This window comes from Cylas formicarius, unplaced genomic scaffold (assembly GCF_029955315.1).
Source record: "Cylas formicarius isolate icCylForm1 unplaced genomic scaffold, icCylForm1.1 PGA_scaffold_5__7_contigs__length_24384050, whole genome shotgun sequence".
Taxonomy (NCBI): domain Eukaryota; kingdom Metazoa; phylum Arthropoda; class Insecta; order Coleoptera; family Brentidae; genus Cylas; species Cylas formicarius.
Window position 1 is genome coordinate 9,817,021 of NW_026844341.1, and position 21,962 is coordinate 9,838,982.

A 21,962-nucleotide genomic window follows, 5' to 3' on the forward strand; every position below is an offset into this window, starting at 1 on the left:
TTTTTTTGGATTAGCCTTAAATGTACTTGCCGAATATATTCTCACAGAGGAGTTCACAAAATTTCTCAATTCTTTATACTCGTTTAAAGCAATAACTGACTTAAGACGTTTTTATCATAAACGTGACTTATTTAAGTTGTATTAAAAGTTTTAATCCAAGGCGCTACGGTCTCCTAATTCTAAGTGTTTTTAATGGAGCATGTATGTCAAATAATATTCATATCGTAAGAAAATCAATTTGTACGATTATATGATCAAAAGAGTATTAAGGATCCCAGTTAATTGCACTCGGACTATTCATAAACAACAACAAACAAAAAGGTTTGGGTGACGCTCTTTCTGCAGCTTGAGATTACAAGAAACGATACAGTGATCTGAGGTATCACTCATATCAAGAACTTCAATATTGTCACATATGGATAAATTAAAGGTGACCAGTACATCAAGAAGTGAACTAGAGTTACCAGTGATCGGAGTGGGTTCTGTAACTAGTTGATGCATCAAAATAAATAATAACTAAATGTTCAGATTTTCACGAAATTATATATTGTGACATGACAATTGTTTCGACAACACCGTGTCTTCATCAAATGTTGATTTGAATTGTCGAAACAATTATCATATCAAAATATATAATTTCGTGAAAATCTGAACTTTTAGTTCTTATTTATTTTGATAAATGGATTTTCATCAAGTAAAAGCCACCTCAGTTCAATAGTTCATGCATGCCGAAGTTGGTGACAGTATCGAGAAAACCGAAAATAAGCGGGAGTATTAGTTTTTAACGGATCACCATAGAAATCTCCGCCAAACATCAAAAAATCAAATTGAGGAATAAGTGCGGTAAGGACGTTTTACAGAGAGTCAAGTAAGAGTTGGAGGTCCATAAACTGTTAGTAGACATATCGTTTTCCCTTCGATCTTAATAGACAAATATATTTGTTCTAAACTATTTATCACGCCTAACAACGGTATAATCATCAATATTAAGACCAAACAAGAATAACGAATTTGCAAACAAAAAGAATGAACAATTTAGGAGACGTCCAAACGGGGCTGTTGGGCCAACCAAAACAAATAGGCAAAAACGAAACCAGATGCGATATATCTTATACAACGAAAAGCATACAACAAAAACGGGCCAAGATCTAATTTCAGGTATAGATAACACAGCTATGCCTACTATACTAACTGTTATATTGGAAATGTCAGTATAGCAAGAGAACTAGATCTAGCATTAGCATTTTACAAATCTCATTAAAAAATTCCAGAGAAAAGTAGAGATATAAGCAAATTTGTAGGAAGTAAACCATAAGTTTATCGATAAAAAGTAATATAAAGCAGTTTTAGTTAACCTCTGAAGAAGCCAACAGGATGATAGGCGAAACGTTAGCATTCGATTCAGCAACAACCAACGCAGGAAGAATCCAGAAATTTTGTAAAACAAAGCAATAAGTTTTTCTCCAGAAAGGCAAAATTCAAACAATATATATAGTATTCCATTTAAAAAAGGATTTTAGGTACTTGGCAATTTCCAGTTGTTAATATAAAACCTTTGACAATATTTTTTATTCGTCAAACCAATCTCAATCAATCTCTAATCTAAAGCGTGATTATACAGGGGATTAGATATGTTTTTTCCAGAAATCCCATATGAGTAGTTTTAAATCCGCATTTTGTCATCTTGTTATCTCGACTATTTCGACAGTATATTTCCGATAAAATAACGCACCCAATTACCGAATAACAGAGACATTTTTTGCTGGGCTCAGCAGACATCTCTCTCAAAATGTTGTCGTTCAAAGTGTTGAGCTGCTTTTTACTTTTCAGTTTGGGCTCTTTAAGCATTAAAGGGGATAATAATTGCGGTAAGTCTAATAACATGTTTGAAAACTAATTACTACCCACAAATAAAATTTGAACATTGTACATTGTCTATTCGTATAACCTTTTACATAGATTTTGAGGCGGTTCTCATTTTAAAATTTGCATGTTTTAGCTTTTGTTTTCTATCCAAATACCTAATAGATTCTACCATAGTTGCACACTGTGTAAACTTTTGCAAATCTATGGGGACAAAGTTATGTTATCATCAACGTAAACCTAAAATGGTTTATATTTTATTTACTTTAATCGATGGATAACCTTAGATTAGTTGGGCTAGTAATACGTTTTTGATAATATAAATGAAATAATAAAATTAACAACTAGATAATAATTTAAAAGAAAATGATGAATTAGAAGGTGAATCTATAAAAGAACTTACAAACACAGATGAAATAAGATTGCTTTCGAAAAATCGTCACTGGCCAGGGCAAGTTCGTAGCGCGTAGCGCGAAGCAGCTTTTTATTGTAAAAAGAAAGAACTTCGCGGCTTCGTGTGGTAAAGGGGCGCATTGTTTTTCTATCGTGCTCATGTGGACCACTATGGAACTTTCGCAAAAAATTTAATTATGCATGCACCCTGTATAAAATGTACTTCACATCTCGTCGAACTTCAAAGTTACAGCTAACATCAATAAATATCAAAATTTGCACAAATAATAGCGTTGAATGTTATTTTTTCAAATATCTCGCGCCCTGTATAATTGACGAAACCTGAAACTCTCACGACACGGTTTACGATACGGTTCGAATAAAATTATCCCATCTTTAACGGGTTTTCATTTATCGCCTATAATTTAGTCACAAAAACGGAAATTTTTAGGATATTTTAGATGTTTTGCCCATAAACGACACACTCTGTATATGATACAATCATTGTTCAAACTGTAGGTTATAGCCCTGGATTTTCCACACGTCCTGGTTCGAGAATTTTTTGAAAATAGTAAATGGTTTTCGAGAAAATAAGTTTTTTCTGAAACCATGCAGTGCACTGTAATAATCAATGACGTCATGGCGTCCGATAGAGTAAGTGGGATTCGAGAAAATACTTATTTTCTGAGACCATGTAGTACATCGTGGCAGTAAATGACTTCAACGTGGCTAGTTTAAGCGAGAGAAATAGTTATTCTCCCAAGAATTTCCTCAAATATCTCGAGCACTTGATACGGCCTATAACAGCGTTTGAACCAATTAACCATATTTTTTACGATTTTTGATTTGCGGCTAATAATTTACTCTGTAAAAAAATAATTTTGTAGGTCTTTTAGATTTTTGCCTATAATTTGAAAACCCTGTATATAATCCAAAAAATGCCTCAAATACATGTTCTTGCACAGGATCTTCTGCGTCTGCCGGTTAAAGAATTTTGCCAATCGGATGAACGATTATAAGAAAACATATTTTTCTGGAAGCTAAAATGACCAAAAAAGAAAAAGAATTCTAATATATTTAAAAAATACTTGGTAATATTTGATTGCGCCCAATTTCTACAGTTTAAATGTAGACCCGGACTTTTACTTCTCTGCTAAATTTGAAGTTGATATCTGCAAATTTGGACACCTAACACATTTCTCATTTAGCACGGAATATCGAGAACACCCTGTACAATAGGTGAAAACCTTAAATACAAAAGTTTTTGCTATCTATGCGGGCTATATCACAATATAAAAGAAGGTGAGATCTGAGTCATAGTCTTTCAGTTATATCCAATTTTCAATAATAGGGGGACCCATTTTTCATTTTTTTCAATTTGCGGCGCACTCTGTATATTTTTGAAAAATTGTCACGAATAAAAGTTTATAGACCCGTATATTCTGCTTCTTCTGGTAGAAGAATTTTTGTGTTCTCGTAAACAGTTTTTGAAAAATGGTGTTTTTTGTAAACCCTTGCACTCGCGATTTTTAATTTTTTTAGAATACTTCCCGACCTCCCATTTTCAATAGGTTCCGTCACGGGGCAAAGCTGCATATATGTGTTAGATATGAAGTCGATTGCTTCAATTTTCTGCCACTTATCGTGTTTCATAGCAAGGTCCAAGAAACTGTCGAAAATCGCGAAAAAAGGATGGATACCGGCGTCAGATCAGCGCCATTTCTTATAAGCTTATGTGCCTCATGGAGGATTAAAAAGGAGGCAAACTTCAATTTTTGTATCTCCAACGGTTCGAAAGTTATTCAGGAAAAACCAAAAGACGAGAACGGAGAACGGACAAAAAAACAAAAAAATCTTTTTTTTTACCGTTACCGAGATATAAAATTTTTAATATTTTTATACAGATACTTTCGAAAATTCGATTTCATCGATTTTCGAAAGTAACAAGTTCTAGAAGAAGTTCCCTCCTCATGTTAGCGAACAGGAAGTGGATTCAGCTTCTTATTTAGTAAACAGCAAAGGAGATCGGCAATGAAATTCCATTTGAGACGAAATGAATTTTTCGTACAAAGGAAGATTGGATAAAAAAGGCTCCACTTTTGACCAAAGTGTTTCAAGTTAAGGATCCTGTCGTACACGATGTCAGCCATTTTTAGAAAACAGAAGTTTATATACATATCTACCGGAAGAGCTAGAAAGAAAAGTCAAAATTTTTATATTAAATGGATATCTTGCGCAAAGCATTAAATGAGCTTGCCATGTCACTTAAAAAGATCAGACTGGGGTTATTGGTTATACAGTAACATTGCAGTTTGGATTGATTTTTTTTTTGTTATTTTGAAATCAAAATCAGAAATAATTGCAAAAAATATCGGTGACTTTCAAATAAAGGCTAAGAAACTATAGATGTATCGTTTAAAGAGTTGATAAAGTAGACTTGCCGAACCAACAAATGCAACTCAAACTTAAATTTAAAAAACGTTAAAAATGATTTTGAAATATCTACCGATGAGTTGACCCAATTTCAAGAGATTCGTGAACAAAGAATTGAGCAAACCCATGCAAGGGTATTCATAAATGTGTTAACATTGTGCTAGAAAATTACCGGGGCATCAAAGTAAGATTATATTAGGTTATAGAATTTCTGTCAATGAAAAATACACCAATAAGAGTCCAATTGCCATTTTTCTATTGCTAATTTAAAAATAAAGCGTTATAAAATGATGATTATACAGGCGATTATTCTAGAAGGAAAAGAAAATTGGACGGCTTAAATAAGAACTATAAAATATAAATAAAGATATAGATATCAGAAGCTGGATGCTTTTTGTTTTACTTAACCAGAATATTAACAAACTTAATAAACTTTTCGATTATTGCAGATACCAAAACCGAGATAGTGTGCTACTATGGAAGCTGGGCAATTTACAGGCCGGACATTGGTCTTTTTTCCACTGAAAATATCGACCCCAACTTGTGCACCAGAATCGTCTACACATTCATCGGTCTCGATATCAATTTGAAACTAACGTCTATCGATAGTTACAGCGATATCGATCTTGGTAAGTGGATGCATGCTAGAGTTCTGTTTTGAATCCCAACTTACCGACTCAGAACAAAATGGAGTGATGTTTTTTTTATATATATTTCTTCATAATTGAATTCTGCCATTAATTGTAAACACATTTTATATATATTACACATGGCACGGCTGAACTCTTTTCTATCTTCCCAAGTTACCACCAATAGCTAACCAAAACATTGTCTTCAGAAAAATTCATGTTAAGGACTGAAAAAAGTAAAGCGTAATTAGGCTGGCTTCTGGTAAATACAGTATGTACAGTTAGTTTAAAAAAAAACTGATACGGCTTGAAAATTGCACTTTATATTTATATTTTACAGTTTCTTTTGACGTCCAATATGGGATAAAAAAAATTAAACAAGACAATAAGAAACACTTGAAGGAATTTAATATATTATGCAATTTCCATCAGAAGTCTTCGGCTCATTGTCATGAAAGAAGTTATGAAGTATTCTTCAAGCGACAATTCTCCCCATACTTCCAGAATACCTTGCAATAGCTCCTTGCTGTTTTGAGGCAGAAAATTCCTTTCGATACAGCCGTTTCACCATTATCACCCATATGTTTGGCCATGGCAAAGTTTCAATGTTGGCATTTTGGAATCATTGTGCAGCTACGTTGTCTTGTTGCAAAATATTATTATTTTCAGGGTAAAGCTGTTCCATACTGGGCACCATAACGTTCTGCAATATTTCAGCATAAGTTTGACCAACAAATCTTCCCTCAATCCGTCATACCACTCCAATTCCTCTGGATGATATCCATCCCCTACATTTAAACTGAAATGGCCTGCATTTGCTGGTTATCTGGTCTGTCCCCTTAGATTTTACACATTTTGAAAGATTGGAAGATTTTTTCATCGGAAAATACGATCCTATCCCCAGTGGCAGATTTAACCTTCTTCCCGCCCTAAGTCTTGTCCGATATGTCGCCCTTTTTAATAGACGACATTCTATGGATCCATTATCATTATTTCGATATTATTTTTATTTTACTGAAGTATCATTGTTAAACAATGCAAATAAATATTTAATAAGTCTTAACAAAATAAATAATAATCATTTTCTTTAAACTATAATGTATTGATTAAGTCTGTCTTGGCCCATATTTGAGCGTAGATTTTTACCCTTTCCAAGGTGGAAAAAGGTCTTTCTCCTGAACAGTTTATAGCGAGAATACTCAAAAAATTGCAGTCAAGCTCTCCAGAAGTCAATAGGATCATTGACGAAACCTCCGCAAATTCGAGTCATTCGTTTGAAAAATTAACATGTCCAATTGTGTGTGTTCTCAAGCTTTTTTATATTTGTGGTAGAATTCAAATATCAATAAATATATATGATAGGGATAGAGTGCGAACGAGTGTGGAGCGGTAACGAGTTATAATAGACACTCTTCTTCTAAGTAGTTAGTGTGCTGATATTGCAATCCCGTTTAACTTTTGGATTTCCACTCTACGGCTACAGCATTACACGTGTTCCAGGTGGTTTCAAAAATGTCACCTCCCTGAAGGAAAAGAATCCTTGCCTCAAAGTGGTAGTTGCAATCGGAGGATGGAACGAAGGTTCACTGAAGTACTCTGTGGTAAGTAAGAGCAAAACTAATTAAAAAAAATGAGTGAATAAAATGAATGAGCTGAAGATTTTAAATTTGGGGAGTTGGCAATTCACAATGTAACTTGCTCCATAGCTATAGACGTTTATATAGGGTCGTCTCTCTTAGTGTAGCTCGTTACCTTTGTTTTGATTTCGTCTGACAGAGAGAGACGCACTCTCGACAAGAATTCACGTTGGCATAGCAAGCTTGTGGTTTCTTCCTCTTCTTGGCATCATTATTAAAACCGTGAGTAGACCTACTATTATTTTGTAAATAAAAATATCCCTTTGTAGCTTAGCAGGTCTGCTGCAAATTTAGCCGATGAACTTCTGCCGAATTCCTTAGCTTGATATTGGGGCGACATGGTCTTTCCACCATTACACCATTCATTTCTTGATGGTTGATTTTGCAATGGGTTCAACCACCCCACGAAAGGGTTGTGGTCCACCCATCGAGTCCTCGTGCCCTGGTCGCCATGACAACGTCACTTTATTCCGACTGGACGTTATTTTGCTGTTTGGCTTGACTGCCGATGTAGATCGCAATTGTTTTACTACGAACCATTTTCCTCTTCATTTCTCTTGCCTATTGGAATAGAAGTACATGCAATGTGCCCCAGATTCGCTACTCTATACAGGGATCTTCGCTCCTATTATACCTTTGGCAAAAGTTAAATTGGATTTCTCGATTTTTGGATATTATCATACTTCGTAAAGTAAGTTCTCAATTATTTTAAGTGGGCCGTGATAAATTTGTCACGTTTTACCAATCTAAGGAGGGCTCTGACTTTTGCGTTAAATAATTCAATGTAAATTAAATTGAAGAGAAATTTTGCGTCGTACTTTCAGTCACACAGAAACGTCGTCAGTACCTACGTTATTTAAAGATGTATCCTTATAAAATTCGATTTAGAAAAATGGTAGTTCATTTAATGAACCATGGTGCCTAACCATTGCAAATGAAAATCGCGACAGAAACATTTTAACTGTAACTGTAAAACGGGAAATTGGTGTGTCAAAATCAACGGTCCATTGAGTGTTAAATAGGAATGAGTACTATCACACACTTAAGGAAACTGATTTTCAAAAACGAATGCTTGTGTCTGGTATACTAAGAAGTGTAATTAAAAATATCCTGAAGTTTCTCATTAATTGTACATTCATAATTTTATCTTAGTTTTTCAAACGAAGCAAACTAAATGAGATTCGTATCCAATAATTTAAACACAATTCGATGAGCTTGTTGACTTTCAGGATACATGCTCAAAATACAATTCCGATATCTTGACACCGTTTCTATCGGTAAAGTCCGTTTTTAACGACACAGTAATGCACTAGATATTAAAATGTCATGCACAGAGTTGAAAATTCATAGCTTACTATGTCCACTATTTCAAAGTTCAGGGAAAAATATTTTCAAAATATTTTCAAAATGACAATTTCAAAAAATTATTGAACACACCGATGAGCAAATTTGCCCTATCAAAATAAACTTTTAGTTCAGATTTTCACGAAATTATATATTTTGACATGACAACACTGTGTCTTTATCACATTTGTTATAAAGACACGGTGTTATCGAACCAATTGTCATGTCAAAATATATAATTTCGTGAAAATCTGAACTTTTAGTTTTTATGTGGATGGATTTTCATCAAGTAAAAGCCACCTCAGTTCAAATTTGCCCTAATTTAAATCACCTTGTATCTCTTACCATTACCAAAGTCCTTATGGTGCGAGTCCAATTTGAAAGAGATATGGGTTTTTGGATACAGTACTAAAATTTGGTGTGTGAAATATGGATGCTTATATTTTTACAAAACTAGATGCAGACCAAAAAATGTCATGACAGTGTTGAAGTAGTTGCTTTTGTTTATACTTTTAATGTATTTAAATCTTGGGAAGAATATGTGCCATAACTTTGCTCAGATTAAGTGTAGTTCTTTATTTTAAGTAGGAACAATTAATAAGTTCATGTGCTTCTTAAGCTGAAGAAATTTTTAATAATTTAATCATTTGTTAATAAGAAAAGTTTAAATTTCATTCTCTTCTTTTTTTTGTAAGATTTACTATAAGGAGAAGCCGACGACCAAATATTAACGGAAAATTTACAATACGAAAAATTGCCTATACCAATTACACGGTGGTAAAAATATTGTCTAAAACCCTCCCTCCTTCCTTTTTCGAAATTAATAGAAAAAGTTATGAATTTTCTCTGCATTCTGGATCACAAAAATTCTCTGCATGTTATATAATAATAGAAATTCTAGTTTTGGATAGATAAAATTAAAGCAAATAATATAAATATTTGATTCGGCTTACTTTCTTAATAAAATGTATTTATCGCTGGTTTTCAACAATGGTAGAAATTAATTTTTGTCATAATTATTAATGCGTTTTAAATAACACCCCTGAAAAAGCATTTTTCATATTTAGCAAGTCTGGTTTTATGATAGGGTCCACTTGTCTCTGAGTGAGAATGTTGTCTTTTATGTTTATAAAATCAATAGGTGGAATGCTAGGAAATAGATTTTGGACGTCAAAGGAAACTGGAATTGCCTTAGGACGAATTTTAATGTCTTTAACCTTGTCCATTAGTTCGAACGAATTTTTGAAAGCATATCTAGGTTTAAAGGCAATCTGATATTCTAAAATTTTTATTAATCTTGATGAGTTTAACTAATGATACTGTTACAAAAGAAAGTACGGGCCTAATTGACATATTCTGTTTGTGTAGTCTAATAAAGAGCGTTCTATAAAGTCGTTGACTTATCAACTCTCAAATAATTTGCAATAACGCAAAAAAATAAATAAATAACGGTTTCGTTTGGATCTAGATGGCTTCGACGGCGACATCTCGCGAGGAATTCGCCAACAACGCGTTAAAGTTCTTGGCCTACTACGGGTTCGACGGACTCGATTTGGATTGGGAATATCCGGGATCCAGAGGCGGGATATCCGACGACAAAGGGAATTTCGCCCTGCTGTTGGGCGCAGTTCGGGAAAAATTTGAACCGTGGGGATTCCAACTTAGCATAGCCGTTTCGATCGACGAGAGTATCGCCGCAGCCGCCTACGATGTGTCTGCGATTAACGGGTATGGTTTGTCTCAAAGTATTACATACGATGACGCTCCTACTATAAGTGTCGAAGGTTGGCAACCATCAGGCCTAGCTCTAGACAGTTCGTTGATATTGCATCCAAACCACTCCGCTACGCTCAGAAAAATAATGCATTTTATAATGCACAAGAAAGCATCTTGTAATGAATCAACTTTTTTCTGCAATTGGACTAATCAAAATATAACATTTTAAATATTTTGACATTGATTTGTTTATAAATTACTAGTTTACAAAATGACGTTTTGCAGTTCTCTTATAATAATAAGATGACTATAACAATAAAACTGCAACGTTTATTTTTTAAGGGCGGTCGGTTGTCATTTCCAAAAGATATAGTAATATTTTAAAAAGAAAAGAGGATCTTCTGTCATGTGACTATTACCAGTCTATAGAACAAAGGGATAAAGCCGCCATGAGTGTCCGCTTGCTACTTCCCAAGAGTACACTTGTTGGGTAGTTAAATAGTGACCGCCGTTGGCATTTTCAGTGTCCTCAAGTCTTTGTAACCGCTTGGCAACGAAACTTATATCCCGGCACCGGCGTTTCGTACAGCGTCGCTATTGGTACAGATGGAATCAGCGTCGAAAATAAACGTTGTTAATTTTTTTCTGTTCTCTGTTCTCGTTTCTCTGTAGACGGGGCATTAATTGACTATAACTTTCGAAAGGTTTGCCACACGGCCTTTAGAGACACGAGACATATAACCCAATAAAAATTAATTCCGATCACATCCCAGCGACCATCTTTTCGATTTTCGACTGTTTTTTGAAAATTGCTATGAGGCACGAAGTCTATTGAAACTGGATGGAAAAAAATCTTTAACCAAAGGATCCGCGAGCTCCACCAATACTATAAACATTTATTCTCGATAATTTCCAAAAATGTACAGGCTGTGTGGTATTCGCAAAAAAAAACTAGAAATTGGGTTCCCCTTATAAGGATATATAGGCCATACGGATAGGCCATATTTTTGTATTTAAGATTTTCACATATTGTACGGCGTGTTCGGGATATTCTGTGCTATATTCAAAAATGTAATACGTAGATGTTTAAACCCAAAAAATTAAGCACAATCAAATTCCACCAAGTATTTTTGTAAAAATTTTGAAAATTTTTAAAAATTATTTTACCAAGAGACGCTCCGGTACTAAAACTTTTATTTTGAGCACATTTTCGATTATATGGAGGTTCTTTAATTATGGACAAAAATCTAAAAGACCCGAAAATTGTTCTTTTCCAGAGTGAACCGTAAATCAAAGTTCATTAAAAATATGGCTAATTGGGCACATAAAGAGCTACAATTTTTGTATTTACGGTTTTCATTTTCATCGTCATTGACTATTACGGCGTAATTTCAGAAACAAAAATATTTTCTCTGAAACAATTTACTCTTTTGAAAAAATTCTTAGACCAGGAAACAATAATTACCTAAACGAGTAAGTTTTTATTCAAAATCTAATACTGTTTCACTCTCGGAGTCGATATTAAAATTAATTTCTCTGAGCTCGTTGCTATTTTATATGCAAATGTAAGTGTCAATTTTTGAAACATGCTGTGCCTCATTTTTTCGACTTTCTCCGTGGAAATACTGTATATTGAACTTCTTTCTACTGAGTTTAGAAAATTTTGTGAAATTGAGCGAGTGCATTTGGTGCTTCAAAAGGCTTTTTCAGGTATTTAAATAATTTTTTTTGGGCGTTTGTAAACAAACCGAGACCAAAATATTTCTATAATTCATCTAGGTACTTAACCGACAAAAAATAAACACAACGCCAATTTTTATGTCGCACTTTATTGTCCACTTAATTCCAACATCAAGGTTTCAGGCTGGTAGATTACGTACATTTAATGGCTTATGACTACACGACGGGCACTTCGGACGTAACTGGACTGATAGCACCTCTTAGTGCCATTGTAAGTACCAGAACAAAAGAAAAAGAATAAAATTTGTAGTAGTTATAAAATAAATAAGGAAAAACTCCAACTTTTGAAAACTTTAAAACACATTTCAATGTAAATCCCATCGCTATATTTTTGAAAATACCAATTCACTTTTTTCTATGTTCGCGGCAAATTTCAAAAGACATTTTAAGAAGAAGTTTAGACACTGAAAATCGAAGTATTTCTACCCTTAGCAATTGGATCCAATCCAAACTACCGTAGGAAAAGGAAAGAAGGCCAAATGAGGAATGGGTTTGCGAGAGAGATTCTCAGTTAAATATAAAAAAGGAGGGCAGCGAAAGCGTCAGATCAGAATCAGTATCGAGAGCTGCAAAACAAAGTAAGGTATAAATATCGCCCAACTAGGGAAACATGGCTCGAAAATTGAGAACTTACAACAGCGACAAGACCTACATAAACTCCATAAAATGACGAAGCAATTTACCGGCACGGACAGATAACAAACGTCACACAAAAAAAAGAGAAGAAAAGTTTTGGCTCCGGACGAAGTACATGTGGACGTGTTGAAGTGGATTGAAAAACACTTGAACTCTATAATAGCCCTACACAATGGAATAACGGCGCCAATAACCAAAAAAAGGGAAGAAATGTGTCACACGCTCATAATGTTCTTAAAAGTTAAACACCACAGAGTATTTCAGAAACTGCAAAGTCGTGTCTCGGATATCAAGCTTGTTGATGTTTCGTCAGTCATCCCGTTCGCTTCTTCAGAGCTTAACTCTAACGTTATATTTCTTAAGAATTTTTGATATATGGTCAATGATATTTTGAATGTATGGAAGGACAACAGTGGCAGTATTGGATTAGTTTCGCATCTTTGGAAGGTTGTGCAAATGTGGAAATTATTACAGAGAAGAAGCAGATGTAAGGTGTTTTAATTCTGGGTTCAGTGACTCGGGTTGAGAAAGTTTTACGGTTCTAATGGTGATTAAGGTATGATCTGTGTGCGTAAGTTTTCTGTAATGTTTCTAATTCAATGGTAAAACGTATGTTAGGGTGTATCTAGTTTAAATGGCTAAGAAAATCACGGAGGCATTCTTGGTCATGAGACCAAATAACAAAAGTATCATCAACGTAGCTTTTCCATAATTGCTGTTTTTGGATGGAATGTTTCGAAGGCTTTCTTACCATGTTCGTGTTGATTGGTGATAATGGAGAACCCATAGCTCTTCCCGACGTTTGATCATAAATTTGACCGTTACAAGAAAAATATGTTCCAAACAAGCATTTTGCAATTAAGATTGGAAGGTTCGGTTCTCGGTTATCAGATTTTATTATATCTGAAACAATCATGGGAGTTTCAGGAATAGTGACTTTAGTAAAGAGGGATTATTCTATGTCGAATGTAACCGAATATCGTTTGGATATAATGTAATAGCTTTTAATTGTTCAATGAAATGAATTAAGTACGAAACCATCAGTCTTCCCTGTGGATTTTAATATAGAAGCTAGATATTTTGCTAGAGAATATATGGAGAACCAATGGTGCTGAAAATAGGTCGAAGGGATAATAATTATCTTAGAGATGAGAAATTTTATAGTCTTATATCTAAATATCTAAATATCACCTACACTGTCGATAATTGCTTCGCATAGTGCAGCTTGTGTCAACATGAAAATGCTCACATCTTGGAATACGCTTGCTAAAGTGTATGCATTCCATTGACTATGTACTACGGCATAGAAACTTGGTACCCTTAATATAATGTACCGAAGAAAAATAGAATTAAATGATGTTAAATGAGGTGAAGAGACGGAAGATCATCGCCCTTCGTCACATAATGATTGATAATCCAGGGAAAGACTGTGGACACAAGGTCAATTGGGAGAAGAACTTCTTGGTCAGGATTTCCATGATACGGAGAAGCAATATGAAGGAAAAGAATCTAATTAATCCATCCTCATTTTTAAAAAACGCTCTAATTCAATATTTGAGGGATGAAATGTCGCGTGGTTGTTTCAGAACATGCCACGTTACTTGGTGATTTGGCAATCATCTTTGGAATATTATTTTAGAAAACGTCAGTCAACTTTTGGTTGGACCAAGGTTTGTCGGCGTCGAAACTGGTGCTGGGAATACCGACGTACGCTAGGTACTTCGTTTTGGAAGACGAGAACAATCACGACCTAGGTGCCCCGGTGGAGGAAAAAAAGTATGGCGGAACCTACACCGGCGAAGACGGTTTCTTGGCTTACTACGAGGTTCGCACTGGAAACATTACGGGTTAAGATGTTACGCCTGCGTGTACTTTTAGAGAAAGATGTTAATGGCGAGTTACCCCAACTGCAAGACGGTGACAGAAGACAGCAACGTGTATTCTTATTGCGAAGACGAATGGATGACCTACGACACCGAGGAAACGGTCGCAGTCAAGGTTTGTTTTCCATATTGGTTTCAATAATTATGAAGGAATATTAATGGCTGGGTGATAATAAAAATCAACAGTCAACTAAAAAAGAGGTTATTTCACCAAATCGAATGACAGAGGGTGGGCCTCCATTTTCATAAAACAAATCATGGCAAAAACCGTACATAGATATATTAATAGTAATAATAGTAATATTCATAATACTACTACTAATAATAATAATAGTATTAAAAGAAACAACGTATTTCCAATTCGTATTGTAAATTAAAAACAAATTGTATCAAAACAAAAGTTATTCTAGCATATGTGAATATTCTATTATTCTAATTGCAAATTTATTTTACAGTGATATCGAATGACTTTTATGAACCAAGTGTTTATTGGTGCTATAGGGTTTATATGTTTTTCCTATGTTGGGACGTAACAAAAAATTCATGAGGATAGTAGGACGTTTGTGGCCTCCGTTATCATTATTTTTGAAACAATGATATATTTTGTTATTTCAGACTCAGTACGCATTGGATCTGAAACTTGGTGGTGTTATGGTATGGTCTTTGGATACGGACGATTTCAGCGGATATTATGGGACAAAATACCCCCTTCTCACCGCTATATACCACACAATTAACGGTTCGTAACATAAAAATGTAATTTTGTAATATTTGATCAAAATATATGTCTACAATATGGTGATATTTTTTATGTTGTGAGCATCGTTTCAGTATTGCAATTTAAATAACATCTATGTGCAAATATTAATTTTAGAGCAAAGTGTCCAACTTTAAGTTTCGAAGTTATGATATAAATAATAGTTATAAAAACCTATTTTCTTTACGGACTCAAAAAGTATAGCGTTGTTTCTCTGCGGTATATTAGAATAGTGTTATATCGTTGCCTACATTTTTCAAAAAACAGAATTGCAACATACATCCCCGGATTTATTTTTAAAAGGTGGTCTTAAGTAAATCGAAAAAGATTAAGTAAATACAAATTTCATTGTCTTTGACTTACATATGGTAATCGCAATGTTTTATAGCTCTAGGAAATTGCAGTTGTATTCATTGAGTACAACAACTCTCCGGTTAATCAGAAGATCGAATCGGAAGTTCAAATTCCAAATGTATATACTACATTCGAGTTGTTGTTTAATTATAATTACGTCTGCCCGACCGGCCTAAATTTCATGAGCTCATTAATTCGCAATTATTCGCCAAATTAGAGTTTATTTTTGGTACTAACAATAAACGGTCTTTAAATATTTAGCTTTTAAATAGAATGCCGAAAGGATACAGAAATGTTTCATGTAAAATATATATACTTTTTTGAAAGTTTTTCGCGACGGGTCGTCACGTTTTTATGGAACTAAAAATGGCGCCAAGGAAATTTTCATAACATAAATTGAGCTTTTGGGACACTCTCATATCTCGGTTGTCTTACTTATTAAAAATGTGAAAGGTCATTCCAGTGGCGTAGCTAGTTTTGTCCTAATGTTAGCTGTAAATTTGGCAGGTGGACTTCTGAGATCTTGCTTGTCCTGGCCTGTATCTCCATCATTGCGGGGACTTTTTCCAACTATTTTTTTAAATAAAATATTTTTTTTAGTAGGCTAGGATTTACTAATAAAACGAAAGATTACTTCATTACCAGATACACCAGATACCGGTAGTTCTGGGTTCCGCTAGCGGTCAAAGTTAGGCTTTCCAGTGAAAGCGATTTATGCTTATACTTTTCTCATATATAACTAATAATTTTGAAAATTATCCACAAAAGTTTCTAGTCATCAACAGAATAACTGCACATCCTGGCCGAACCCCATTAAAATAGTATCAGGGTGGGTATTATTTACAAATATTGTGGATTCCTCCTGAAAACTGATTTCAGTTAAGCTCTGAAGAAGGCAACAGGATGATTGGCGAAACATCAGCTAATTACATTCACAAACAACCGGCGCAGGAGGAATAGAGAAGATTTGTAAATAATATTATGGTAGTCTGTGGTTGCAAAATTAGGATGGGTATTTCTTTGTTTATAATACAAAGAATGAACTTTTCTACGAATTACAATTTTGATGTCTTCATCAAGGAATTTTCCTATCCCACTTGAATTTTTTTTTGGCAGGATCCACCCGCATTTTGCTATAGAAAATTTTGAGTTTCTTTGAAAATATAAATACAATTTTTCTAAAACTAATAATTTATTAGTAATCAAACCCAGAAATAAATTGTTACACGGAGCACCTTGTTTATTTTAAAATACTTTTTACCACTTATCACAATTACTGTATTATGGTGGCAAAAGTTCTATTTATTAAAAAAAAACTCTAGCTAGATTTCAAGAAAGGTAAATTTTAAGTTCTTTTCGATGATCCAAAACTATGCAGAATGTCCCATATAAACAATTGGATTTTCGGTTGAGAACTTATAAAAAATTCTCCGTATAAAAACAAAAAAATTCCGGTAACATGTGCGGATTTTACTCTTAGGCTTTTTTTGAAAATCAAGCTCCAAACAGTTACATCAGTTTTCCTCTATTCCATTTAGATAAGAGAAGTTTACCCTTAAATATGTCCGAGTACAGGATGAGTCAACGATAGAGTAAATTTCGTTATCGCAGTGGTTTCAAAAGTTCTGAGAAAATGCTAAATACAAAAGTTGTATTAGTATATTATTCAACAAGTGCGGTAAATGGCATTTTCTTTGGTTGACACCAACATTTCTTAATCAAGAAGTTCACCAGTTCTTTGGCCAGCAAGGTGACGTGACCTTAATCCCCTAGGTTACTTTTTATAGAGAAGACTGAACTTTAGTTTAGCAGAAAGTATTGAAAACAGGTCCTACCAAGTCCTTGGTAGGAGAAACGAAAAAGGTGATAGACTGCTGCAATTTTGCCAAGAAAACAATTTTATTATATCGAATACGTTCTTCAAACTTCCAAACCGCCGTTTGTAGACCTGGAAATCTCCGCAAGACAACAAACAAAATATAGTCAGGAACCAAATTGACTACATCTTGATAGACCACAGATATAGGAATGTAATCAAATCAGTTAAAACCTACCCAGGGGCAGATGTCTCATCGGGCCATAATCCACTAATAGCCCGGTTTTTAATAACACTTAAAAAACAACGAGTAATACCAACAACAAATTGTATAGACGTATCGGGTCTAAAAATCCAAGAAACAAGACAAAGGCTACAAAATAAGATCAATGACAACCTCAGAACCCTCAAAAACAATCAAATAACAGCGGAAGCGGAAAAATGCATTAATTGAGCCGAGCAAGACCATTCTGACAAAACAGAAAATAGGGAAAAAACAGGAATGGATGACTCCAGAAATTGAATTTGATGAACGAACGACGTGGTGTAAAAGACAACAACGAAGCATATAAGAATATTCAGAAAGAAATCCGATCACAGATAAGAGAAGCAAAAGAGGTATTCTACAAAAGAAAATGCGACGAAATAGAAGCCCTTCAAGAAAAGCACGACAGCTTCAATGTCCACAAGAAAGTAAAAGAACTGGCAGGGTTAGAGAAAAAAAGACAACCGTCAATACTCACTGGCCAGAATGGCAAAATTATTATGGAAATGGAAGAAAAACTAAGAACATGGAAGAATTACATAACAGGATTATTCGATAATGAGAGAGATATAAACAGAATAGTAACAGAACAAGAAAACAGTGGACCGGAAATAACTAAAGAAGAGGTCATCCATGCTATAAAAATCACAAAAGATGGAAAAGCTGCAGGGCCTGATGAGTTACCCTCTGAAATTCTCAAATTGATAGAAGAGGAAAACATACACAGTCTAACAGATCTGTTCAACACCATATACAAAACAGGTATTATACCCAGGAAATGGTTGCTATCAGCGTTCGTCACTATCCCAAAAAAACATAATGCAAGGCAATGCACGGACTTTCGAACAATCAGTCTAATGAGTCATACGCCAAAAATATTTCTGAAAGTGATACATCACAGGATATACAAAACATTAGAACAAGATATCAGCGAGACTCAATTCGGTTTCCGAGGTGGCTTAGGCACAAGAGAAGCAATATTTGCCTTGAACGTTCTCGCCCAACGATGTATGGATATGAATCAGGATCTTTATATATGTTTCATTGATTACAACAAAGCCTTCGATAGGGTCCGACAGGAACAACTTATCCAGCTTCTGAAAGAGAAGAACTTAGACACCAGAGATATAAAAATTATTACGAATCTTTATTTTAATCAAAAAGCAGTGGTAAAAATAGAAGGGAATAACACCGAAGAAATAGAAATCCGTCGAGGCGTTAGGCAATGGTGCGTGCTATCACCGATGTTATTTAATCTTTATTCAGAGGAAATAATGAGACCCTGGCAATATTTTCTTGACGACAAAATAAATCGCCTAGAATTAAAGCAAAAATGTTCCTCGTAGAAAATTACGTCCCAAGTTTTATCTCCGTTATTCTTTTCATAATCAATGCTGGTGGAAATTGTTTTCCATTAAGTGAAAATGTTTTCGGTGTCGCGTTGAGAATTACGTCACAAATCACATGTGCTCTTAACGGCCTACAAAACGTAAAACAAAATGTTTCAGTAATAATTATTATTTGAATAATGAATTGGCAAAATATAGCAACACACAATTTTATACGAAACAGCAAAAAAGTAAAAAAAATGATTCATTCATTCTCCCGTTGGGGAGTTAAAAGCAAAAAAACATTGACATGAATTGAATAACAACAATTTCTTGTTAATACTCTCGGGCTATGAACTTATAAATAAAGGCTATAGACAAGGGAAAGAAAAATCAGGATAATACAATTAAAGAATTTGACAACTTTACAAAAGATGAGATTTGATTTGAAAATGTTATATTTGATTTTAAGAAAAATAAATTTCAAAATCGCGAATCATTCAATATTTAGATATTTATAAAAACGCGAAAAGTGCTAAATAAATTTACGTAGAAGGCTTTTAAAAACAAAGTTTTCGAGCACTGTGAAACAAAGACTTGCAGTTTAATTTGATGTTTGGTACTTTGTAAGTGAGTGTTAGCAAGTGTTGTCGATTTTCTTATAAGCTGCGAACTACCAAAGAATCACTTTTGGTTAACTTGTTTAGAAAAAAACACCTAACAGAAAACCCCAAAATGATATATGGATATGACCCAAAATGCCAAAATAGAGGGAGTATTTTTTAATTTAGAAATTTCTTCTGATCGTAACTTTAGCGTTGTGCAACAAGCATTTCTTAGGGAAAAGGCGTTTTAATGGCTTTTATTGAAAACATCTATTTGTAAAATGGCTTGTATATTTTCTTTTGCACAACAGTTACAAATTAACCCTTAAATGGTGGCAGGTAAAAGACAAAACTTCCAGTAATGCAGTGAAACAATTAGAAAAAGAAAATCCAATGTAAATTGGAAAAACTAATGGCAACGACAAGATATTTTTAAAAGGCCTCAAAGCAATGCAGATACAATACGTCTAGAAAAAAGTTTAATAGCCAGATTTAATTTTCTTCTTCTTGGCATTAAATCACATTAATTTGGAAAATTTTAAGTAGTATTCGAAAAAACAAGAAAATTATATTTAGATTAGATTACATGCTAGTCACTTTGCACAACAATTTTTAGTATTGTGCCAAATGGGACAGCTGTCGGAGGAAGTCCGAGAATCACGCAATAAAAATTGCAAAAGACTCAGAGCATTCAACACATGCCTCCAATAACCCTCAACCAAACCTCTAGTTATTACTAATATGTTTCATCAAAATGACCTGTATATGTTCCCATGTAAGGTTAAATAAAAAAAATATATTAGATAATAATAAACGATTTTATGCATTTTCCTTTTTCTGTGAGAATATAATTTCGAATATAAGATCATGAGTAACAATCTGGGATAAGAATATGTGTATTAATAATCGTTTATTTTGAGAAAATATTTAGGTATAAAAAAAAATCAAAAATTTTCAAAGAAATTTCTACTATTTACGAATCTTCTGGATTCCTCCTGCATCGGGTAAGTTGTGTAGTAGCAAAATAAACTTTTTAAATAATAACAAGTTTATTCTAAAAAAACGTCAACCTATTTCTGGCATCCAGCCCACTGTGTGGCTGAAAGCTCTCCTTCCTTTCACTTTCATCAAAAAGAAGCGAAATGAACGATGCTCAAGAGTGTATTAGTAAAGTAGATAACACACCTCAAATAATTCGTTTCCACTTTTTCGACATTCCATCCGTTCAAGGTGCCGATCAGCACCAACTTATCACAGTGATTCATCAACAGAACGACCGAGTCGGAGCTCAGATGCCTCGCTCGCGTCAGCCATAACTGTTCCAGATTCTTCAAACTGTCGCCTTTGCAAATGCTTAACAAATCTTTATCAGTTAGTCCTACGTCGTTAGACATGGCTACTCTTCTAAGTCTGCGGCAACCCTTAAGTATCGAGAGCACCAGGTCCTTGGGCACGTCGCATTCGATCAGCTCCAATACTTCTAGGTTAGGCAACGAGACAGCCGCATCTGCGACTTCGATACCTTTCACCCTCGCCAGCTTCAACGTCTCCAAGGCTCTCATCGAGCTGTCAAAATTGACGCGCGCATATTGCAGTTCCAAATTTTCCACCCGCAAACTTCTCAGGCGTTTCAAGTTTTGCAGCATTTGCAACTGGCAAGATGGTGGGTCAAGCATCGACAATTTCTTCAGACGCGGACATTTTCGGGCTATCGATTGGGCCACGTTCGAGTCCAGAATTTGTATAGAGATAGCTTCCAAATTCGTAGGTCCTTGGAGTTTCAAAACCACGTCGCCCATGTAGGAATAGGTCCTGACTTCTCTGAGTGATGGGAGATTGGTTACCACCTCCGTCATGATGTCCTGGTCGTCGCTAGAAGTGACGTTTGGGCACCGTTCCAAACCGATGATTAAAATTTCCAAATGCGTAATTTTCAGAAGCCTCAACCCAGCAGAAGTGAACGAATTCACTCCGCTTATGTCAAGCAATACCAAATGGCGCAGCTTGGACACTTCCTCCAGCGTTTGGTCGCTCGCAAGACTCGGTATCGCCAGCGACTTCAAGTGATCCAGCTTTTTCAATGCGTCAATTAAGCTCCGCTCATTTATGGAGCTACCTTTCAAATTCAAATGCAGCAAGTTCTTAGCCCTTTCCAGGAACATCTGATGGTACGCCTTGGATACGTTCCTACAGTCCAACCAGGGAAATGTGTACTGGAACACTTCGTACATGATCCATTTGTCGTGGGAGTTGGTAGTGCTGGAGGTGACCACTTTGGCGAATATATCTTCGCGAATCTTCTGCGGCGCCTCTGACAAGTACCTCTTTATTTCTTTGATACGGGCAACTTTCACGCTGAACAAGGTGATTTGAGTTACGGCCTCGAGGCACAGACAACCCAAGCTGTCAACAGGTTTCTTCGGAGACATTTTTTCGCGCGAAAAGTGATCGGCCGACTGGGTTATTCTCGGACGACGGTGGCTTTATGCCAGCGCGAGGTTTTCCGGTAATTTTAGAATTTCGATTACGAAACGGGTTCGGCGATGTTAGGCCGATGTTAACC

General features: G+C 34.9%; 2 protein-coding genes across 2 annotated transcripts; one reads left to right on the forward strand and one right to left on the reverse strand.

The window, feature by feature from the left end:
* The first annotated feature begins 1,713 nt into the window (after positions 1-1,713).
* On the forward strand, positions 1,714-15,055 carry LOC132702334 (acidic mammalian chitinase-like). Its single transcript, XM_060670910.1, has 8 exons — positions 1,714-1,868; positions 5,139-5,318; positions 6,819-6,919; positions 9,768-10,027; positions 11,879-11,966; positions 14,031-14,216; positions 14,270-14,389; positions 14,890-15,055. The coding sequence occupies exons 1-8, from the start codon at positions 1,790-1,792 to the stop codon at positions 15,019-15,021; spliced, it is 1,146 nt and encodes a 381-aa protein (XP_060526893.1). The 5' UTR covers positions 1,714-1,789; the 3' UTR covers positions 15,022-15,055.
* A 794-nt stretch (positions 15,056-15,849) lies between these two features.
* LOC132702333 (uncharacterized) lies at positions 15,850-21,840 on the reverse strand. The gene is made up of 2 exons (XM_060670909.1): positions 20,585-21,840; positions 15,850-15,955 (listed from the first exon to the last, which is right to left on the reverse strand). Exons 1-2 carry the CDS (start codon positions 21,826-21,828, stop codon positions 15,934-15,936), a joined length of 1,266 nt encoding a protein of 421 aa, XP_060526892.1. The 5' UTR covers positions 21,829-21,840; the 3' UTR covers positions 15,850-15,933.
* Positions 21,841-21,962: the final 122 nt, after the last annotated feature.